Below are 19253 nucleotides of genomic sequence, written 5' to 3'. Positions count from 1 at the left end.
CATAGATGACATAGATGACATAGATGACATAGATGACATAGATGACATAGATGACATAGATATAGATATAGATATAGATATAGATATAGATATAGATATAGATATAGATATAGATATAGATATAGATATAGATATAGATATAGATATAGATATAGATATAGATATAGATATGTATGTCCTAAGGAACTGATCCAGGTTCACCCTCTTCTTCTACCTCAAACTTGGGAGATGTTAGATTACTGCAAAGCCTGTCTTATTAAAATTCTAACTATTATGTAGACTGCTCTAGAACACCCTTCCATTTTTTAAAAGCACATGGATACCTTAGTGCCAACGACTCCAATTTCATTTGGAAATTGCTATAGCAGGTCAACAACAGTTGCTACAGGAGAACACAGACTCAGGAGAATTAAGAAGTGACTAGTTAATATTCATACCCATTTGTTTTTTCTGCTCCAGCAAGGAATGCCCAGTGCGCTAAGACTCCGAGAGAACCAGACAGGAGGTCTCCCTGTCCACCACATCTCCGGCTGCTTCCTTCGTGACTGCACACAAGTACTACAAACAAAAACCAAAAAACAAAGTGATGTGCATTTTTCTTCTCTTTACAATGGTATCACTGTAGCTGTGAGGGTTTTAACCTCTGAGGCACACAGCGATTAACAGCGGGCAGGTTAATCCCAGGCAGCAGCATATGCTGAAGTACACTATTTTTAAAAGAAAATTATTGCATTAACATTTAAAAGATACTTTTCAAATTGCTTTTCAATCCTTTAGGAGTGATATTGCACAACTGCACACTTCCTCCACTCAGGCTGCATAAAAGATTCAGTCGCTAATGAGTTTAGTGATTCACACGAACTGATGCTGCCACGATGAGCAGCCACCACAAAATGAAGCAGGTCCCTCCACAAAGCCATTGTACAAACACAGCCCTCAGAGCCTCTGACCTTTGGAGTTTACAAATGTAAACCAAGGTGTTTCACAACGAGCAAATGCAAAACGGAACCAAAATCTCAGATCTTCTGCCATGCCCATCAGAAAGGTATTTTACTGAAACCTGCCTTTTCCTTAGGCTTTGTAAAAAACATATGCAAAGAGAGACCTCTTCTTCTGCCCATCAACAGTGTCCTGAGTACCCACAAAAGCTTCTGTCAGCAGTGACGCGGTAGGTAGGCTCTGTCAGAATATCAGATGTTACATTTCTATTTTAAGTATACAAAGGACCTCGCTCAAACTCATCTCTTTGTGGAGCTTTAACTACAAAGAACACGCGAATGGTTTCACTAAATCAAACTCCTTTGTTCTCCACTCTCAACAAGCCCAAGCGGGAAGCCTGAAGGACACATAAAGACACACCAAAAGAAAAGCACACCAATTCTGCTGCCCTTCTCCGAACCCTCTTGTGGGTATGTACCTACCCTCAGCTTTCCTTCTTGCTAGGCTCTGAAAAAAAACAGGAGAGATTTATTTTCTCCTCCTAGAAGAATGGAAGAGCTGGCAGAATCACCGGCGGCCAAGTAGTGATCCTTCGCATCTCCAGTCAGCTACTGGGGAGCTGCTCGGGTCCAGGACTGTGCACACAACCATTTGTGAGCTCCTGAGCGTGCCAAGCACACAAGCAGAGTACAAAGCAAGATGTTGCTTGGACAACAAGCTCTTACCTCAGTTTTCTCAAGTGACCTCTCAGGTGTATGAACAGAGCAGCCCAAGTGTTCTACAGGGAGTACTACCCATATTTTAAAAGGATTTTTTTTTTTTTCTTATAAAACAATCAGAAAAATATCTGCACAAAATTGCAGAACTTGCAGGTAAACCTTCTTAAATAGCAAGCGGCAAAAAACTACTTAGCAGAAGTAAACCCTTTCCAGTCCATTAGCATAGTTCATTTCTGCTTTTCGTTACTCAGTGCAGCAAGGAGTTGCGCTTCACTTCCATTCCCTACCAACTCTTCCAGCAGTAATTGCTGGAGGCCAGGCAGTTGTGCATTTTTGCTGCCACTGAGAGGGCAAAGATTCATTAGTCACCATGCACAGAGCAGACAGGGCTGCAGCGTTGCCAGCAGTTAATTTTCCCACTCTTCTATCCCCTCCCCCTTCCCTCCCAAATTAAGATTCTGGATGTGTTTCTCAGTGAGCAGTAGTTAATGTCACGTTTCACAAGCGTGATGCTCTTCCGAGTTGGCTATTTGGAAAAGGTAGGCCCTTTCAGGTGGCATGGCTTATTAAAAAAAAAATACATATATATATATATATATATATACAGTGCTTTGGAGAAATTACCTCTAATTCTGCTACTTTGAAGATGGTATCTCACAGGATTTTCACTTTGAGGGCTTGAACTCCTGGCAGGAGGCAGGATGGAAATCCTCTGTTCAAAAGCTTTGGGGCCTTCTGACTGACAGCTGAGCACAAGCCCCTGCTTATTAGCTGTATGTCACCATCTGCCACTATTCTCTAGCCCCACAACCTTCCAGGCTGTTTTGAGCTGTACAGGAAAGCAAGATCTCCTCAAACTAGGCCAATTATAATACCCTGCTATAAAAAAAAAAAGAACTGGTCTTTTGTTTGTGTGGTTTTTCTTTCTTTTGGAAAAGTAAGTCTCAAATATGTGCAACTGCCTCACAGGCAACAACGAAAGCAGACCTTTGTACTCTGCACAGAGATGCTGGAAAACAAATCCACGCAATAGCTTCAAAGAAGCAGAACTGCAGGAAATTCACTTCAATGAGGAGGGAAAGGTATAATGCTGGGGCAATTCTCGCGCAGGGGCTCAGTTCCTCAAAGAACACCTCAAAATAAAAGGGAGAGGAACACGACAACAGGCAATGGGAAAAGGAATCAAAACCTCCTCTGAAGTACAGCCGCTGTTAAGAGCTTTTAAAATAAAAGAAGGAATCCCACACTACCATCTAGACAAAGTGGCACGCTGCCAAATCTGCAAAGGACAAAGTCTGCCTGATGCTTTTCCCAGCCTTCTCCTAGAACAATACAAATCAAACTGCCGTCCAACATCCCCCACCGCATGCCTGTGACCTGCTGTGAAGGCAGCTCAAGCAGATCTTTGAGGACCACAGGGGTGACGTCCTTGTGTGCTGCGCTGAGCCGTGACAACCAGCGGCAGCATTACAAGACCTCGATTAGATGGTCATGACCAAATAGCGGCGATGCCGAGAAGGCGGGTAGTTCTGTTCCCTGGAGAGATGCAGAACGATGTATTTACATGAGGATGAAGTATTTTTCGGTTCATTGCTCGGTGAGGCTACACCACGTTCAACTAGGGATGAACACGCACATCAGAAAACTTAGAAAACGTGGTTTGCGGAACAGCTGAGGAGACCAAGACAACTGGATGCTGAACAGGGAAAACGCAAAGACTGAAATCACCACAATGTGCCAGTGTTGAAAGGCAGCAATGGGGCCGCTTAAGGTCAATGAGCCTGACACCAGTCCCAACCAAAATAACAGAGAGGTTCATCTGTGGTTCAACTGACAGACCTTAAGAGATAGAAACACACAACCAGTGCCGCTCACAGTGGCTGCTGGGGCAGGATGTCTTGTTTTGGTTTTTAATAGATCTGGGCTACCAGATCTGATGTCTTTATTTCACAGGGTGATGAATCAAAACAAGCAAACAAAATGAAAACCCAAAGAAGCAAACAAAAGCAAACCAACAAACAAAAAAACCCCACCACAACCAACAACAGCAAGCCACGCCAAACCTTTAGTGCAATTAATAGACAGTCTTTTACTGAAAACTGATTTGTACCAAGCAACATCCTGAAAAAGACCCAACTCCATGGAGCACTTACCCATGGAGCACACACACTATCATAATAAAAGGCTAAATGAAATAAAAATGTTGTTGAAGAAATCGCTGAATGAAGTATGGCAAGGAGATCTGCTTGAGTCAGAACCACCGCAGCCCTATTCAATAGTTTCAACATAATCTCAGTGATTAAACAGCCAGAACCGTATGCAGCACATGTCCCTCACATAGGGTCACCCAGATTTCTTGCTTACCTAAGTCCATCAGAACAGTTTGTACTAAAGTAAGAGAGCAACAGAAAAAAAAAATTAAAATAAAAAGGCTGTCATACTGACAGAATATTGGAAAATAGAAATTCAAGAGTTTTAAGTTCTAAATAATCAAAAATGCTATACCAGACTTCCTGGGTACCTACGGACAAGTCATTTAGTAGCTCTATGCTTAATATATTTCAGGCCATAAAATAAGTTATCATCACTCCCTTTTCAGCAGGCCTTGAAGGTAAGATAAACATTAGTATTTGGAGGAGCATTCGGACCATGGTATCATGCTTAACTACGCCATTGCCAGCAAGTTTTAAGCTGATGGAACTTGCAGCTCAAACTGTGCTGGCAGACCAAAAGCCCAGAATGACCCATTTAGGAGTATTGTATGCTTAATTAGGAAAAAAAAAAAAAAAGCCTGTTATGTAACTGAAAATAGTTGCCCTCTCTTTGAAAGAAAAATAAAACGGAATTTAGTAGGTTTTGGTGAGATCAAGCATTGAGTTAATGTGGAAGCACAAATTTTGCTCTGCTTGTACACAGGCAGCCCTACCTACAACACTGGCTCCTCAGCACATTAGTTAGAAAAGCAAAGGCCCAAGTAGTATAAAAAGTAACATATGCCTGCATGTTCTTGATTCACAATGTCCACACAGTAGTGTGTTTTCATTTAGAACACAAAATGTGAAATATAGGATAGCTAGTTAAGGCTTAACACTTACTACCGATGATGATAAAGGTTAAAGAACCTGCGTGAAACAGCACACTTACTGAGACTGTAGACGAGAAGGCAGCCTGGAGATTAAAATTTAATTCTTGAATCTCGGACGTCCTGAACAAGTTGTCTGCACTTGTTTTCCTCTTACAGAGCAGGAGTGCTACACTTTAGGATCCTAATGTGTGCAGGGATCCATACATGGAAGGTACGATCATTCTGACTTCTGATATGATCCAACTGTATTAGATCAGCTAACATCAGCTACCCACAGAACAAATACTCTCATTTAATTAAAGGTTTAAGATCTCCCTTTACTATGCAAAATAACGTAGCTGTCAAAGGACCACTGTGCTCCACCAAAAGCAAGACTCAGGTTTAGACCAATATCAGATTTGAGTAAAATCTTTTACCAATATACATCTCTGACCTGACAGATGTTCATGCTAGTAAGAAATTCATCCTTTTCCTTTTGCAAGTTAATTCACAAAACTACATAGCTGCAGATTGTGGACTCCCAGAGATATGTCCCAGGGTACATACGGACAGGGAAACCAAGATTAATGACTTGGGCTGGAGAAAGCACTCCATGTGGAAAATGTAAGTTGGCTTTTATATAAAGGGTGCTTATACTTTTATATTCCCTAAACACACTTTTAAAACTTAGATAGGTCCTTGAGTGTGAGAGACCAGGTGATTTAGGTTAAAAGAAAATAATCCAAATTTTACACGGTGTTTCTCGGACAGGTGCAGGAGCCAGGGGACGGCGCGATGGCGGACAGCGGCTGGGCTGTGTGCGCAATGGGGAGCACAGTGGCCGAGGGGACGGGAACCACAGCCTCCCCAGTTTGCTCCCTCTGCAGAAGCAGGAGCGGAGACAAACGTGCTGCCGCTCGAGTTAAAATCGAGGCAGAACCTGCTGGGCAGCTGGACGCAGAAGGAGCTTTTAGCTGAGCGAGCCAGGGGCTGACAAGCACTGAATGGCTTCCTTTCCAGCTGTACAGGGAATGAATGGCAGAAATTAGAAGTACTGCATGGGGATTTCTGGCAAGAGCTGGCTTTTTACCCCATATTCAGTACTCAACAATCCCTCTCACATGCTTCTTTGCTTCTCTTGAGCAGAGCTGGGCAACAGCAGGGAAACTATGTTTGGCTGTTGGCTCCAAGAAAAAGCAGTCGCAGGCAGAAGTGGGCTGGTTACCCACAAAGTCTGCCTTTTGGAAGGGAGGTATTGGGGAAAATACAGAAAAACTCATTATGACATTGACAAAAAAAATCAACTTAAAAATAAAATCCAAATCCCCTACTTCAAGGACCTAACCAAATTTTAAACATGTTAGGAACTATGACTGGTATAACCACACTTTATTACTGACCAGTTCTCCAAAGAATAATAAAAAGAAAACCTTAGAGAGCTGTGCCATAGTGAATAAAAGCTGACTTACCTTTTACCCACAGGCTGAGCACTCATTCCTACCCTGGTCAGTGATGGCACTGATATCACCTACCAAGAGCCTGGTGAAGCCCATCTTTGCAGAGCAGGGAATCAACAACTGTACACCAAGCTATAACGTGGAATTGCAAAAGGAAACACAAAAAGAGCATATAAAACTTAATTTAAAACCTTGGTGATTATGTTTACAGGGAAGTTGGCAGCTCATAACTGAAAAAGAGACAAATTTTAGAAAAACCTCCTTTATAAAGGAGGACTGGCACTGGTTTCACTGAGGCCTTATACATGATTCAGTACTGACTTTAAGGCCAGAAGAAACCACCTGCATCATCTAATCTGATCTGTAAAAACAAACATCAGAGGTGTCCAGATACTCCATCAAAATTCTAGGTACATTATTGCCATAGCTATTTTTTTTCTTAATAAAAATCCGCCTTGTTTTTAATCTGAATTTATTAAGCTTCAGCTTCCAACCAGAATTTATTGTGCCTGTCTGCACAGAATACAGATCTATCTGCTGACAGTAATCCTTCACCGACACCTGTGCTTCCAGCTCACTACCAAATCAACCAATAACCTTTTTCATCTTCAACTAACAGAAGTAAATTGGATACTGAATTTCCTACAGACTCACGAAATAGAGTACTGTGAAAATAACCACCACAATCACTATAACCTATGGAGTATTCAGCAAGCCAGTCTTCCCTGCTGAAAAATCCTGCATCCTCAGCAAGCCTCTCTTCCACAACAGCCAAGCATAGGACACTAAAAGCCACATGAAGTTTGCAATTTCTCGTTTTTCTAGAGAGCACTGAGACTTTATTTTTTTTTCCCAGAAAGCATGCATGCAGTATATTCCCAAATGAGAACGTTTAGAAGCGGAAACTACAGTATCAGTGTGCTAAGCACATGAGCTCAAGCAGAAAATGCCTGGCAATGTGTACGGTTTAAGCACTACAAACAGATGATATGAAAAACAGGCAAGAGGATGGATGAGGAGTAGGCAGATCTTTTCATAATATTTGATTGTGCTCAGAGGACATTGGCCTGAACCAAGGATCTGGATTTCCCTCACACTGGAATTGTGATGTACGCTGTCTCGGCTGAAAGAAAATGACATCAGATCAAAAGTACAGACAGATGAAAAAAAGCAGAAGTTAAGAGCAAAAAAACCTGGTGGAGAGTTCAAAGTCAGTGACATGACAACATGTTCTGTGTTGTGGCACAGAGCAGACAGTATAATCTCCTTTCTCAGTGTAATTTCACATTTGAGAAGCTCTTAAAAAATTGAACAACAGTAACTCCCAGACCCAAAGAACATTTTTGTTAAAAGGAAACTGAGGCCTATAGTTTCTGCAAAATTGTTGAGAACCTTATTGTGAGCAACACAAACCCTAAAAACAGTGTTTGTAACAGACATCATAACCTGTATTAAACCTGACAACCGCTTTCTTAAGGCTGAGCAATGCTGCCTGTAATGTCCGTAATCCAGGAGAGCAAAAGCATCAGTGATAGAACCAAGGTAAGAACAAGAAAGGCGTCTATAGCTGGTCATCAAACAACTGCTATAAAGGCTCAGGATTGGTCTTATTTCAAATCAAAAAGCCACTTGAAGAAAAACAAAATCGAAAGCATCAGAGCACAAAGAACAAGGAAAAAAAAAACCCAACAAAACAAACAACAACAAAAAGGTCCAAAAGCACACAAGACATTCACAAAACTTGTGCTGCACCTGAACATTCAAAATTGAAACTGGAAAGAGTTTCATTTATTTCCTGATTTTTTGAATCCTGAATGAAAAGCGACGATGTAAACCGTGCAACAGTGGGGGTACGCTTATCTCAGGAATAACAGCTCAAGAGGAGTACAGAGATTTCCCAGGTAAGGTGCCCAATTGAAAACCCTCAGTCAGTTTTCTCAACATTCATTTAAAAAAAACCCAACAATCTTGCATAAAAGGAACACTGTTGACACAAAAACAGAGAAAGAAGACATACTGCAGTGCTTTAAAGCTCTCCACATGGTATAAACTGGAGCCAGGATATTTTATCCTCTGAGATCATTGTCCCTGACGCCTGGCCTGACCGTCCCAGGTTACAAATCAGGTCTGCTACAGGTGCAAATATGACAGGAGACTTCACACAGGGCAACCTGGGTGCTGTGTGACCATCCAAGTCCGGCAGCACGTCAGCATAACTACATTGCTTCCAGATCCCAGCTTGCTTGATGGTCTGCTGTAGCATCTGTACTAACGGGGAGACGTGGAAAGTGTCTCTGCACGAGCCAGTTGCCATATTACATCTGGTTTTCTGTTATAAAAGACTCCCATGGCTCCCAATAATGAAAAATTGACTGAATATACAAAATGGTTCTGAAGCAGCATAAACATTTATCAGAGATCAGCATTTCAAGTAATTAGAGGCAGAGCTGCTGTTTGTTATGTATGTGAAATAAGACCAGTCAAAATGCAATGAAGGCACTCATGAATTAATTTTATACTGATCACAGTAAAGGATGAGCACAAAATGCATCAGATAGGCTGCTAATTTTATTAAGTATACTTTAACCATATTAGTAAGCGACTGTTTTAAAAAGTTGTAATGAGAATCTGGAGTTAATTTTCTGTTTGTCTTTTAAATTGCCAGTGCTAATGTACAAGTCATATACGTACATGCTAATCTACAGCCCCATGGTGGATGGTATCGAGGAACTGAGCAGCTCATGAAACTGAAGATGTCTTCATTTTTCAGACACACCAATATATGGCAAAACAACACCATTATTCTGCATTAATTTAGCAATATCTGCCTTATACAGGCTGTATCAACTAATGATTTAAAAACAGTTCATAAAGATTAAAAAAATAATTTCTCAATACCTGTGTAACATAAAACGTAAGTTACAGCCATTTCAATGAGAAAATCAGTAACTTTTTTCAGCAAATAAATTAAGTTGCACTCTTAAAATATCAACTTCCACAACCATCTAAAGGTGATCTGCAAAGAGAGTCATCCCTCCCCTTCAGCCTTCGGGGAAATAGAGTCAACCAGTCACTATATAGTCCAACCACTGGACTACGACTGAAAGCAAACAAACAAACAAACAAACAAACCACGCTGCTAAAAGCAAAAGGCTTCACTTACCTTTCTCTCCATCTGAAATCAGATCTCTTTCTCCCTTTTGAACAATTGTCAAATTCCCCATGGCTTGGCTGAGTCTTAATACACATCCATGGTGATCACTACTGTCTACGGGGTCTCTAAGCTACAACACAAGAATTCCATACACAGTACATATTTTACTGCTAGAACAACATATTCTAACACATGCTACTTCAGCATACGGGGGTGGGGGGAAAGCAGCAGCATCAGTCTTTCCAGGTATTTTTTTCTATACCCACTGCAGTGCCAAAAAATGTAAAGGAAAGGGTCGTCTTTACAAAATAATTCTGTTTCAGAATATGCGTTGTTGTGGCAATTATCCCATGGAATAAAAACCCAGAGAATGCTTCTTTTGCATATAAGAGACAGCAAATAATGTTCAACCCAGTAATAAGTTGTTTATTTTTAAAGATTAAAAGACTAAACTTGCACAAACTTAAATATCAAGAAAGAAAACAGCTCACCATGGCTTCATATAGTCTACTAAACTCCATGTAGTTTGGAGTGAGAATAGCTCGCTGGTAGCCTTGAATAAGAGAAGGCTGCTGGGAAATGAGCCACAGTCCATCCTGCAAAAAACAGTAAGAACAACTTTTACTGAATAGATTCTTCAATGTCAAACCACTGACTGAATCAAGAAAATACTTACAGCATCGATAATGATAGGAATTCCTTTCACTTTTGATTTTTCTATAATACCCTGCAAAAAATGCAGATAACTTTAAGATGTTTGCTAATTTAAATCTCATAAGATCCAAACCAAATTCATATAATAAATCCAGTCATATAAGTTGTTTTTACAAAATAAGACAGAAAAAAATCTGCTATTTTCTGCAAACTAATATAAGACATTTTCATATCAACTGGTAATTTTACAGCTACATTGTTTTCCCCCTGGTTCAAGTATAAGCAGTGTCAACAGGGTTTCCATAACTCATGCTTCGGTGTTGCTATGAAAACAAGCAAGCAATCTCACTCTCTTTGTTGCAGGAGGCATGCAATGCCAATGTAAATTGAACATAGCAAACATACATCTCCAATTAAAAAAAAAAATATCAAAATCTGTATTGTCGTTATAGAAATCTACCAATAACTATGACACTAATTTCAGTTGCTTTTCTGATGATAGCCGCATTGTGGTATTTGAATTTATGTACAAACAAACACCCTGAGACAAGCTGTACATAAAACATGTCATTTCACTCGTCGTCCTGGAGGTTTTATACTTTCAAACGAAAATAAAGGCAGCTCAGATAACAGACCATTTCAAAAGTGTTTTTCAGCGAGCAGCAACCCCCAGTAGCCCATCTGCACTCGTTCTCTCTCCTAACCAAACAGTGGCAACTGATACTGAAGTTTTTAAAATGAGCAATGGCTGACAGTCCTAAGTTTTTTGAATGTTGGTCATTACCAACTTGTCTTTGAAGCCAAAGAGTTTATCTTTCTCCTGTATAAGATAACAGAGAGGATGGTATCCATCCAAAAGTCTAATTATTTTTTTAATGTTATTAAGCTCTTCAGATTAGCTATCATATGGCACCGAGCTCCACAGGTTAGCAAGACATTATGTAAGGAATAAGGAAGCAGTTTCTAATTAACGTTTAGGGTATTGAACATACCTCTGTTCTTGTATTGTGGTCAAAATAAATACCACCCACCTTCCTGTAAATTAATTATGGCACATACATACCCTCACTAACTCATTCCTGCCTGATTCTGATTTTTTTCCAACACCAGTAGAAATCTTTCCCTTCTATTTTTAAATGGATGATCAGAATTTAGCAGTGTGCTTCAAGCCAACAGTACTTTTGCTTGTTTGGGCACCGTTTGCGTGTTGCAAGCGTGAGACTGAAACACCACCCACTGCCCCAAGCCTGAGGACTTGTCCCTACACACACCTGCAGCGACATTAGAAGCCACCACAGAATAAAAACCTTTCTGTGATGTACATTCGCTTACACAGGTCTTGGCTCGGGCTGTGCCACAGGCTGCTGAGTACCCATCCTTGTCTTGATCCCAAGGGAACAACCACAAGTCTTCTCTTATATTCAGCTACTTAAATAATTTTGAACCACTTGCAAGTTTTACACAACTCATACACCATTCAGCTACTCATAAATCATTCAAATTTATGAATAAGTACGTTTAACAGCTGTGCAAGGACAGAATCTCAAAATATACCTAGAAGTAGCTGTGACACACTTGAAAACCAGAGAGCCTAACTTGTAAAGCTATTCAGAAATTTATGAGACAGAGTAATTTCTTCATTCATTAATGCTAATCTGCACAGATGTGCACAGCTCAGTTTTCCTTTACAGAAGCCATAGTGCGCTGTCCCTGCTGTGTTAAGTTCATTAACAATTATGTTTAATTTGACTCACTTGGTTATAATAAAACAAGGCTGTGGATCTAGCAACCAAGTTTATGTTTGGTGTTTTTTTCCTCCCCCACCATATAAAATGAATGTTATACATCCAAAGGCCCAGTTATTTTTGAACCATACTAAGCTGTTCTGATTAGACACCATGCAGCACTGAGCACTCCAGAGGTTAGTGAGGTATTATGTAAAACAGCATTCAGATCATCCTCCCCCAATTTTTGAAGATACAAACACCATTTACTGCAACCCTATTTTCTAACTGGTATAAATTAGAATGTTTTCGTACTTTAGCAGCTTCATCAAACTCCTTCAGTACACTTAAAATTATTACTGCTCCACTTCCCACTAATATGAATCATCAGTTTATTCTAGTATGTCAACTTTAGTAAGCCAGTCTTTCATAACACTTCATTCTTTAAAACCAAAAAAGATTTCCCCAATGGATCCCATATGGAAAACTGAAGGAAGATACCAGATCTCAAAGTCCTTAACCTCCCCAGCTATTCACATGAATTCATTATCAGCAATCCATGTAACTAATTTTGACAAAGTTCTGTGCCTGAAACAGTTAAGGTTTGGCTGCTGCTGTTATTGTTTGGCTCCTTTTCATGTTGTCTCGTAACTGTCATCTGGATTACTGGTTAGAATTTCCACTTTTGTCTATATAGGTATCTAACAACAGGCTAAATCTAGAATCCTGAAGATCCACTGTGCACCAAAAGAATGTGAGTACAACAAAAAAGGGTGGAAGTTACAAAACATGATAGTATATGTACAGGTAAACAGCTTCTGGAAGGCTGGGTCACTGGTACACTCCAGAGAAATAAGACATTTTGTTCTAATAACATTATAAGTTCCTACCTCTCCAGCACATCCTCCACAATCCCGAGACGTTTGACCTCTGCTCTTAAGGGAAATTTCATCTAGCTAAGTAAAATCTACCAGCCAAGCAACTTTTATTGTTGTACCAAGTCTCTGAGGTATCAGTTTCTATTCTAACAGAGTGATCGTTGCCTTTTCTTTCTCTCCTTATAAAACAAATAATTGGGGTATACCAAGTCCTTCGTCTTATTTGAAAAGCTCATTTTTGATTGGGAAAAACACAAAACAAACAAAAAAACCAACAAACACACACCACAACACACACAAACCAAACAGACCCACTACCCTTATTGTTTTCATTTCCTCTTCCTTCCTTAAACACAGAGAGAAACCACTTGGAGACAGACAAGGGTCCTCGGAAAAGAAGTTCTGGGGAGTGAGGGGGTAATCTGGCAACTGTAATAAAGCAGCAACAGAGATAACAGAACCCCTGTAAGACAACCGCCCATTTGAAGGACACAACACTCACTGGAGAACCTCTGTTTCCTTTTGATTGTGGCCAGGGCCCATCCCACCTGCTGCCATTTAAAGGTCACCACTAGTGAGCAATTCAGCCTGTCTTGCTTAGACACCGCGTTTAGGGTGGGATGAACCACCACCAGCCATAAGGTCTCTCCTCAGCTATCACAGAGGGAGCAGAGACACCTTACTGGTTTATTTTTAGACACAAAGGATTAGGTGAGATTAAGCCCACTTTCAAACAGTGTTACTGCAGACACACCCTAAAAAAAAATTGTCATAAGAGGTGTTTACAGCAATAATGGACATGTCCTCTGTGTGGAATATTTTGTTCCTGAAGCAAAAATGAATTTTCAGCTGAATCTGTATCTCCACAGTTGGCATGGACTTTCTCTGTTTAATACTTGCAGCATAGAGAAGAACCTTCACTATTAATTGCACAATGAACACATCTCAGACTAAGTCTACTTTTACACCAAAACCTATTTAACTGTTTCTGATAGGACTCTATGTATCGGCAAGGAACCATCTGTTCAGTTTTGACCCATGTAACAAATATTTATATGAGAAAGGATTTAGAAGAGAACAATGCCAATGAAAAATAGTAAGAAAAGTTACTAAGACAAGACCTGAAATCCAAATGTGAATCACACAAGTGAACATATACAGCTATCAATGATAAACCCAAGACATCACCCTTTCTCTTCCAATGGCATTTTGAATATTAAGATTTTGGACATTCTAGCTCCAAGATATCCCAATGGACTACCCTTCTGTGCACAGAATATATGATACTACAACAGAAGTGTGGTTCAGTTTGGTTCAGACTAAGATAGGAGTGCCTCATTTCCTTGATTCCTAATCACTCAAGGTCAATCAGAAACGAAGGACTGGTCTCATGGGGCAACATTGGCACTTGTCACAAAGCAGAGAAAACAACAATGAAGAGGAGAGAGTGAAACATTGCTGTCATCCACCCTCTTGACCTACAACCACACTGGTTAGCCGAGATATCGAAGACTGAATACATCCTCTGCAGCATTCACAGCCAGGCCCAAATTTCATTCTTGTTGCCTATCATGTCAAGCGCCCTAATAAGAGGGGTTTGGGCAGTCTCTTGCTAGAGATATTCTGTTTTGTATGAGTTAGCTCACAGCATCTGAATGAGAAGAGGGAAACAGGATCCAGCCCTCTGTGATCAAAATGGGCAACAATGAACTGCAAAACTGCAGGACTCACACTAGAACAAATCTGTTAACAAGAGCTTTCTCTCCTAACAATTTGAGGCCAAAGTTTAAGTTTCTACCCTAATTAAGTCAAAGGGGAAATGACCTGGGATTCAGACATCACATGAAGGTGCTGTATGGGACAACCACCCACAGAGTTATCATTTGTTAGTGGCACCAAGCAATCGACATTTAGTAATACCCAAAATAATATTTCAGCGATTGCAATTTTTGGTGGAAGTGGTTGAGGGGAAAAGAGGCAGATGGGGTGAAATTAACCTGACTCTATGCCCACTCTGCTCTTGAAACACAACATTTCCTGAAAAATCTTTGTTCTGTGACTGGGTATCCATCCAAGACTTGTATGCAAGCAACCTACTCAATAAGAACTGAAAAAGAAGTTGTGTCACACTAGAAAACAGTGTTCCATGTGGATCTGGTTAAAGGTAACACTTTACTGTAACTGGAAAAATTTACAAAGTAAAGGCAAAGAATTTATGTGTTTTAATGAATACATTTATTACGGTGGAAGCTATTCATTCAAATGCAATGCATTTGTTTTAGTAGAAATCTGTGTTCCCTGTCCCAGTTTTCACATGAGAATTTTACAATAGATTCCCGAAACCAAATTCCAAAATTTATTTTGAAACACAAAACAACAACAAAAAACACCCCAAACAAACAAACAAAAAAAAACAAAAAAAAAAAAAAAACAAAAACAAAAAGCGAGCACACACACAAACCCAAACAAACAAAAAAACCCCAGCCAACCAACAAAAACTCCAAATGCCCAACACACTGAAACCAGAACACCACACACAAAATCTGAATCATTCAGGCTGGAAAGGACTGCGGGAGGAAGAAGTCTGGAAGAACAAATGGACAGGCTACTGGTGAAAGTGAGCACTGAAATGCAGAAAAGTGTGACACGATTTATCCATTTGCTAGCCTGTGGCTGTGCTGAGAGACACAAGAGTCACCTGCACTGACTAACATGGACATCCAGGACTCTTACGCACTTCCACAATTATTATGGAAAAAGAGAACAGGTCCAGATGAGCCAGTCGAGACAAAGACTGCAAAAAAACACGGAAAAGGGGAACAGGGGAAACACATGAGAGAGGAATAAGTGGTTATGGATCTTCTAGGTACAATCAAAGGATATCTCATCAGCCATGGCATAGAGTAGTAGCCTTGAGGCCACAGAAGTAGAGAGCAGGTGGTGCACCCACAGTGAGCACCCACAGCCTGGACTTCACCAAGCCCATGAGCCAGCAACCCTATTTACACATCCTTTATTAGTTCTACCACTACTTGTGTTCTTCCCGATGAACTGGTTTATCTAAACAATAACTATGGCAATTGGTGTTTGCAAAGGGAAAAACTGGGAAATTAGACAGTGTTTCTAATAAAAGATTTAATTTTCATGAAATAAACAAAAAATGCAATAGCATCATATAAAAAGTGACATTTATCCCACAATAGTAAATAATTTTAACTAAGGATGCATTAAAATGTCATCTTTCTACACTTGCAAAGCAAAGACACTGCAGGCAGTTTCCTTTATTGACACCAACAATGAACACTGCATTTCCTAGGTCCCATCAAGAGTCATGCCTTGGTCTGCTCTTGGCAAAATTCCTTACCCACATGCTCAAAAAGAAGTTCAAGCTTCAGCATGCCATAGTAATAGACAGCATGGACCACAATGACACCCAAATATTTTAGGAAGCAGCATAACCTTGCCTTCAGCCCACCAAAAGTGCATTCTACTGTAACCTGCGAATGCCAAGTATGTAATTGAATCTTCTGCTATATGTTCCAAAGTAAAGTTGAAATATTTTAGGAGAGCTGCTAAGCAGGTCAAGTCCTTTAAACAAGAGTTCTCTAAAACCTTAAACTCTACCTTCTGGAATGCTGGTTACATACCGGTGACTGACAGCACAGCTCAGCTCCACTGCTCCAGCCCGAGCTTCTGATGTGACAACACTGGATTGACCTGGGCTCCTGGCTGCCTCAGCTGGAGCTGCCAGACTCAAGGCAGCAAGAGGGACAAGCTTCTCATTTGGCAGAGATGTGCAAATGTGCATAACTTGGCACTGGTTAGGTCTCACGCAACCTTAAATAATCAAAAAGGAATAGCAGCCCCTTTTACAAAGAACCCTCTCCTGAAAGCTAGGATCAGAAACTGCTGTTGAAATGCCCCTTTCAACTGCTTGTATTTTCCACACGGACGCTGCTCTCCTCCAGTAACTCTGAATCTATAGTTTTGTCTGGAACAGAGATATAAAAGGGAAAAAATAGCCAGAAATTTCCCTGTAAATGCTGCAGCTGGAAGTGCTTCTGCGCACCCTCCTCCTCAAGGTGCCCGGGAGGAACCAAAAAGTTTGACCTCAACACACTGCAAACCGATTCCTACAAATAGGCACTGAAATCCCTAGGAAGCATTTCTGTATTCCTCACTTTCAGCCTGGATAAATGCAGAGTTAGCAGGGACTCAGCTGCATAGAGGTCAGGCTGCACCTCGGTGGTGGAGATGCTTGGAAAATGGGCTTGGCAAGCAGAAGTTTGTAATCTTGCACAGCTAGAGGTGGGCAAATATCCCAAGCTCAGGCTGCGCTCAAGGCTGCAGTCAGGGCTGGCAGGGGGGAGAAGCTTCCCTGAATAGAATATGCTTGATACAGCAAGATTTGAAAAATGTTAAAACTGGAGTTCCACTATTTGAGATTCTTCACATTAGAGCCATATTTTCAGTGACTGGTTTGGGTTTTTTTATTTACCCACTGGTGGAAACACAGAGTTAACTCTGAAACTTACTTTTATTACCTTCCACAAACCAATACAAGAACTCATCCTCCTTGCCAAACTCAGCAACGTCAATCAAAATCTCACTCTGTAAACAGGATTTATACAAATCACCTTTCACTAGCCTAATTGCCTCAGTTTTACTTTATCTGTTCCTGTATGCATAACTCTCACTAGCTCATTAATCACTCCACTAAACTCTCAAACCTCACATAAGAAATTACCACCACTAATATTACTTGAATAAAGAGTCACATAACAGAGAGGAATATCCTTTCTTTGAAACAAATAGCTTCTTTATCTCATGGTTTATGCTCCATCCAATTTAACTGGGCCTTTTCTCTCTTAACTGTTATGCCACATGCTAGGCCCTGTTTTCCAAAACAGATTTTCAGGTGCACAGGAAAATACTTCATTTAAGTCAGGCAGAGGGTAAGAATGACTTTAAAGAGTACACCACTACATCATCAAACCCATTTAATGCTTTGGGAAATGTTAAAAGCTGGTGTTACAATTAACAGAGCTGAAGATGCTGTAGAAGGCTGCCAATCAAAACAGTTTTATGTTAAAAAAAGGGGGGAGAATGATCCATTTGTAGATTCCCCTTTTGAGTTCAAAGTAGATCACTTGCTGTCAAACTCTGAGGAAAACTACACCTAACAGTTTCTTAATATCTGTCTCGATCATATGCTAAATTCTTAAAGCAGTGACATAATTGAAAGTAATGCCTGAATATAAGGAATACAAGAAAACGAAGTAAAATCCTCTGAAATACTGTCTTAGTTATGCAAAAAACCACACCATTCCTTCTCAGCTATTCCCACCCCCAGTTTATGATCAACCAAACACCACTTGAGAAGCTACAGTTATATACTTCTATCCCTAAATACATTCAACACCATCTTAAGCAATTCCAAAGTGAAAAATCTAAATCAGAATAATTAAAGGCACTTTCTTATGCTGTCTCATCCGCTGAACATTTGCACTCACCAAAATCTACAAGGTTTACAATTTATAGTTGATTATGTTAATGTTACATTTGGCTTAAGATACTCATGGTCAGCTGTTGGCATTTTGTCTTAAAATAAAAAAACATAAACTTTAAGTGAACTCCGGAATTTATCACTGCCAATTTCTTTTTAGGGTTTCTGGCTGAATGATGCTCACAAAGAGTTGAAAAAGTATCCAGTTCCAGTGTTTTGTTTACAAATGCTTTTAAGTATGAAAATCAAATTAAACAACACTATACGCCTACACACAGAAAGCAAATAAACATCCCACTTGACTGTGAATGACTTTCATCAAGATCCATTACACATATTAAAAAAATAAATTTTGCTTGCAAGCTGCATAAACCTGTCTTTAAGGTCCTGTTAGTGTATTTTCAAACACTGTTTTTCTAATCAAGATACTTGTGAGGAACCCACAGAATACTAATAGTTCTTAGCACAAGCAGCAATAGTTCTTAGCTCAACCAAGAAGATCTCTGCCTCGAGCTGGCATTCCCAAGCTTCATCTGCACCAAGTACCAACATCACAGAGAAAGAACTGCATCTTGTCCCAGCAGCTGCCTCATCTTCAGTGAAGATGTACACAAATTCTGACTCTCATCAGGCTGTTTGAAAGCAAGGTGGCTTGCCCAGTAACAGAGTACTTTTTCACTGGGTACTACTTACGGTATAGACATCAATTCTGGAGATTGGGTGGAGGCTGAGAGAAGTACTAGAGAGAGTGCAAAGGAGGGTGATGAAGCTGGTGAGGGGTCTGGAGCACAAGTCTGATGAGGAGCGGCTGAGGGAACTGGGGCTGTTTAGCCTGGAGAAAAGGAGGCTGAAGGGAGACCTTATCCCTCTCTGCAACCACCTGAAAGGAGGTTGTAGCGTGGAGGGGGTTGGTCTCTTCTCCCAGGTGACAAGTGATAGAATGAGAGGAAATGGCCTCAGGTTGCAGCAGGGGCAGTTTAAATTGGATATTAGGAAAAAAATTGTTCATTAAGATAGTTGTGAAGCATTGGAACAGGCTGCCCAGGGAAGTGGTGGGGTTACCATCCCTGGAGGTGTTTAAAAGGCATTTAGACAAGGATCTTAGGGACATGGTTTAGAGCCAGAGTTAGGTTATGGTTGGACTCAGTGATTCTGAGG

The 19253-nt window shown here is 40.4% G+C and overlaps 1 protein-coding gene across 3 annotated transcripts in view; it reads right to left on the bottom strand.

Moving 5' to 3' along the window:
* NAXD (NAD(P)HX dehydratase) overlaps nucleotides 1–19253 on the bottom strand; it is a 53179-nt gene that overhangs the window by 5006 nt on the left and 28920 nt on the right. For all 3 annotated transcript variants that reach the window (XM_065058539.1, XM_065058556.1, XM_065058548.1), the window contains 4 exons: nucleotides 10010–10060; nucleotides 9825–9929; nucleotides 9343–9463; nucleotides 438–558 (listed from right to left, as the gene is read on the bottom strand). In XM_065058539.1, the coding sequence (XP_064914611.1) occupies nucleotides 438–558; nucleotides 9343–9463; nucleotides 9825–9929; nucleotides 10010–10060 (398 nt within the window). The remainder of the gene's footprint in view (nucleotides 1–437; nucleotides 559–9342; nucleotides 9464–9824; nucleotides 9930–10009; nucleotides 10061–19253) is intronic.

The sequence above is a fragment of the Columba livia genome, chromosome 1 (genome assembly GCF_036013475.1).
Source record: "Columba livia isolate bColLiv1 breed racing homer chromosome 1, bColLiv1.pat.W.v2, whole genome shotgun sequence".
NCBI classification, from domain to species: domain Eukaryota; kingdom Metazoa; phylum Chordata; class Aves; order Columbiformes; family Columbidae; genus Columba; species Columba livia.
Note: the sequence above shows the minus strand (reverse complement) of the source record. Positions and strands in the feature narration are given on the sequence as shown.